Raw genomic sequence first — 5,156 nt, 5'->3', positions numbered from 1 at the left:
ATTCATCAAGAATTAAAGTCAGAGGTTCAAAGAGGTTCACATACCGTCGTAGTTCCCACCATAAACGGCGATTTGACGGCGTTATTCTCATGACTCGCCACGAAACCGAAAGTAAAGAAACGCTGGTCGGCTCGCCCAGCATTTCCACCACCACTAATAATAACAAAATAACTATAGAGACAAAACCATAGATTTATCTAAAATGGACCATTAACAAGTGGTAACGTAGATTCATCCACATTAATATCAGACTTTTTTATAACCAAATAGAAACTCCTCGTTGTCCCTTTAATATATAAACACGTATAGGAGCCTTAAATCTGCATTAGAATGTATCCTGTTATCTCTGGGGGGATTTCCTGGGATTCCTTGGAGGAATCGGCTCTTTTATCCTGGGAATTGAAAAGAGGCAAATTTGGGAAGTTTCAGTCGTGTAGAGGAGAGAAGTGACCTCTGTCTGTGTCTGAACAGCAACACCCTCCTAAGAAGGACTACGTCCGGGCCGTGTCCCTGCTCACCGGATACCTGATCCAGTCCAACGGGGCCAACTGCTCCACCCTCTACTACCTCACCCAGGTGGACCCCAGAGGTGAGACCACGGCCCTGACCCACACTCACAGACCATGTTTCCATCCACACATTTTTATTTGCATTAACAGGGTATCGAATTAAAACGCCTCATGGAAACAGTAAAATTCTATTAAATTTAGTCACCTGAACATTTTGAAATTCAGGGACTTAGTTGATTACATTACAATACAAACCATGTTCAAAGCAAAAAATGAACTTCTTCCTCAAGATATCCAGAATCAGTTTAAAATGAAGGATTCCAGTTGTAACCTGAGAAGACCACTGTTATTTGAGAAACCAAAGACTCGAACTACTGTAAAAAATCACTGTCTTTCTGTTAGAGGGGTTAACATCTGGAATAATTGTCCTGAAAATATTAAATTCTGTTGTACTCTAGTCAGCTTTAAAAGACTTTATAAGAACAACGTCATTTCTCGTTACAGTAGGAAAATTAAGTTCAATGATTTTGTACTATTTTGGGTTATGCGCTGTGTACAATTCTTTATTTTGTTGTGATCAGAAATTTAAGTGTACTGATTAATTTTAAAATGTCTGTGATCTGATCCTTTTGTATTAATGCGTATAATTAAAAAAAAAATAAAAAAATGAAGGTAAAAGGGGTAGGGGTATATCAGTAGTCGAGTTGTAAAAAAAATTCAGGGGGGATGGTCAATTCATGTAAATTCGATATCAAAACAAAACACTGAAAATAAGACTTATTAATCCTCTTAAATCAAATCAAGCCAAGTTTATTTGAATTTTTTTATTTGTGCCCTCAGATTTTATTATTTCTTTTATTCAACATGCGTAGGCCTACTCTCTAATGATGAAATAATGAGGGCTGTCAATCTATTAAAATATTTAATCCCGATTAATCTCATGAATGTCATAGTTAACTCACGATTAATCGCAAAATTAATCGCACATTTTTATCTATTATAGCCTAAATATCCCTTGAATTATCATTTTAATACTTTTATCAACATGGAAAAGTTGATAGGCTTGATTTGTTCAAATGTTTTTTAATGAAATCAACTATCAATAGATTTTTTTTTAAATGTACGCTGTTAAAATTGATTTGACAGCCTATAATTACAAGTTATATGTCCAACATTTAATGTAAAAATGGGAGGGATGGAGAGAGGGGATGGCATTTTTTCAGGGGGGATGATTTTGATCGTTTTTATTTCAGGGGGGATGCCATCCCCCCTCATCCCCCCTCAACTCGACTACTGGGGTATATAAGCTTTGGCTTCAACCTACACCCTTTCGGTTATATAAGCTTGATATATACCAAAATAAATAAAAATTCATTCAAATATCATGAATATCGATAAAAAAGTTAATAAGATCGATCTCATCGGCTTTTGCGACAAATTCTGATGGAAACAGTTGTCAAAGCGGTGTTAGATGACAGGCATGTCTCATTACAACCACCAACCTGCAGACTATTTACCAACTTAACTTGGCTGGCGTTCATGTGGCTCAGTGGTTTCCAGGCATCGACTCCAGCAGCTGGTCACTGGGCCTGGACCTCAGATAGTCGGTTACAGATGAAGGATGGACGACGTCCTTCTGTTTCATGACTTAGTGTAAAAATGAATGGAAACACCTTAAACTGCTAGAAAACGATTTGATACAGCAATATGATCGTAAAACAGCTCATGACGTCATTACACACAACTTTTTATTGGATTTAAAGGTCTGAGATGGAAACGCACTTTAACCGGCGTTGTTCACCTTTATACTTTTATTAGGTCTCAATGAGATGTTACCTGTGTAAATAAAGGTTAATTAAAAAAAATATATATATATATATTGATCTTCAGATAATTCGATCGACAGGTGGATGGAAACATGGCTACGGGCAGGGAGGGGTCTCCATGGTAACGTCCTGTCTCTGTCTCTGTCTGCAGGGTCTCTGCCAAAGTGGGTGGTGAACAGAGTCTCTCAGTTTGTGGCTCCAAAGGTAAAATCATCAGAACTAGCAAGGCCTCGTCCCTTAGGTTTCTCCAATTTTTCCCTGTTATTGTAAAAGGGTTTCCCAAGGAGTTTTTCCTCAGTCGATGTGAGGGTCTAAAGGCAGAGGATGTTGTTGTGGTGCCATGTAAAGCCCTTTGAGACAAACTGGTGGTAAAAACGGGCTATAGACCGAATCTCCTTGTTGTTTACATTCTACTTCCTGGTAGAAAACCAGCTGTAATTTGAATGAGATCAATAGTAACGAACGAGAGTTTAGCTATATATCATATTTTTCACGCCCTATCACCGTTTAGACAAATCTGAAATGATTGAAGGAATACTATTTCTGTGTGTGTGTTTTGTGTTGCTATGTGTTGTATTTATTCAGTTTGGGGGAATCACAGTGTCTAGAAAGCATCAGTGGCTGCAGCTGACAGGGACAGCTAACGGTAGTTAAGCTAACGGCGGTAGCTAAGCTAACGGCCGTAGCTAAGCTAACAGCAGCGGCTAACGGCGGTAGCTAAGCTAACGGCGCTAGCTAAGCTACCAGCAGGACGTCAGCTGTTAAAACCCTCCCGTTGTGGGACACCACATGAAACTACTCCAGTTAGCTCAGTCATGTTGGAACTCAGATATCCGCTGGAGAAAATATTTTTTCATGGAGCGTTTATTGAGTCACTGAGTTATTAAAGTTAAACAGGTAGCTAACCGTTAGCCCGGCTAATCTATGATAACCATGACTAATTACAAAAATGTGCACACAGAAATAGTAATGTTTGTCCAATCATTGGTTTTATAAACTTTACAAACATCAGATTAGTCTAAACGGTGATATAGTGACATGAAAAAGTAGATAAATATAGCGAAACTCTCGTCCGTCATTATTGTTCTCATGCTGGTTTTCTACCAGGAAGTAGTTGTAAACAACAAGACGATTCATCCTATACAAATAAAACTGCCTTGCCTGCCTTAACGTCTGTCCCTCTGTCCCTCTGTCCCCGCAGGCGATGAGGAAGATCTACAAGGCGTCTCTGAAGTATCCAGACTGGAAGAGGAAGCACAACCCGACCCAGAAGCCGTGGATGTTTCCAGAACAGAACACGCTGCCGTGCATGAGCGCGTCGGAGCTGACGCTGCAGCGGGGCGACTCCCTGGAGAACATCGACGAGAGCTGTGCCCGCGAGGAGAAGAACCAGCCCAGCGACGACGAGGACACTTAGAGACAGACTGATGGGCCGCTCTTAGTATATGTTTGTTGGTTTGTTTGATGAGACGCATTTTATTGATCCCACATAAGTATTCAGACCCAATCAGTCCAGAACCAGAAACAAGACCAGGACCAGACCAGGACCAGACCAGACCAGACCAGAACCAGAAACAAGACCAGGACCAGACCAGAACCAGACCAGACTGCACATGAACCGACCCTGACCTGCTGGCTGTGTGGATTCCTTTGGTCCTTTTCTTTCTGTTGGTTCTAATGGTTCTGTTGGTCCCTTTGGTTCTATAGGACGAATCTCCTTGTTGTGTACAACTACTTCCTGGTAGAAAACCAGCATGAGAACAATAGTGACGGACGAGAGTTTCGATAACAAATTTTTCCTGTTACTATATCACTGTTTAGACTAATCTGATGTTTGTAAAGTTTATAAAACCAATGATTGGACAAACATTACTATTTATGTGCACATTTTTGTAATTAGTCATGGTTATCATAGATTAGCCGGGCTAACGGTTAGCTACCTGTTTAACTTTAATAACTCAGTGACTCAATAAACGCTCCATGAAAAAATATTTTCTCCAGCGGATATCTGAGTTCCAACATGACTGAGCTAACTGGAGTAGTTTCATGTGGTGTCCCACAACGGGAGGGTTTTAACAGCTGACGTCCTGGTGTTAGCTTAGCTACCGTTAGCTTAGCTACTGCTGTTAGCTTAGCTACTGTTAGCTTTGCTACCGTTTGCTTAGCTACCGCCGTTAGCTTTGCTACCGTTAGCTTAGCTACCGCCGTTAGCTTAGCTACTGCTGTTAGCTTAGCTACTGTTAGCTTTGCTACCGTTTGCTTAGCTACCGCCGTTAGCTTTGCTACCGTTAGCTTAGCTACCGCCGTTAGCTTAGCTACCGTTAGCTGTCCCTGTCACTGAGCCACTGATGCTTTCTAGACACTGTGATTCCCCCAAACTGAATAAATTCAACACATAGCAACACAAAACACACACACAGAAATAGTAATGTTTCTTCAATCAGCTCAGATTTGTCTAAACGGTGATAGGGCGTCAAAAATATGATATATAGCTAAACTCTCGTTCGTTACTATTGATCTCATTCAAATTACGTGCTGGTTTTCTACCCGGAAGTAGAATGTAAACAACAAGGAGATTCGGTCTATTGATACCACTGGTTCTGATGGTTCTGATGGTCCCATTGTTTCCATTCATGCCACTGACTCTTTTGGTTCTTTTGACTCAAGTTGTTCTGTTGGTTCCCATTGGTTGTTTTGGTTCAACTGGTTCCATTAGTTCTGTTGATGTTCAAACGGGTCCAAACCTTCTGACACCAATGGGAGGCCACGAAGGTCCAAACTGTCCTGAGTTATTTCACCTGAGTAGAGAGTCCAGTCTGAT

At 40.7% G+C, this 5,156-nt stretch overlaps 1 protein-coding gene across 1 annotated transcript in view; it reads left to right on the top strand.

Annotated features, from left to right (window-relative positions):
* Positions 1–3,752, top strand: part of stard15 (StAR-related lipid transfer (START) domain containing 15) — a gene marked incomplete at both ends in the record, with an annotated part of 14,298 nt that extends 10,546 nt beyond the window's left edge. The window contains 3 exons of the mRNA XM_083980437.1: positions 472–589; positions 2,487–2,539; positions 3,537–3,752. Of these exons, the coding sequence (XP_083836563.1) occupies positions 472–589; positions 2,487–2,539; positions 3,537–3,752 (387 nt within the window). The remainder of the gene's footprint in view (positions 1–471; positions 590–2,486; positions 2,540–3,536) is intronic.
* Between the last annotated feature and the right edge of the window lie 1,404 nt (positions 3,753–5,156).

Source organism: Trachurus trachurus (genome assembly GCF_905171665.1).
Source record: "Trachurus trachurus genome assembly, chromosome: 10".
Taxonomy (NCBI): domain Eukaryota; kingdom Metazoa; phylum Chordata; class Actinopteri; order Carangiformes; family Carangidae; genus Trachurus; species Trachurus trachurus.
The sequence above is the reverse complement of the archived record's forward strand: the minus strand, read 5'-3'. Positions and strand labels throughout refer to the sequence as shown.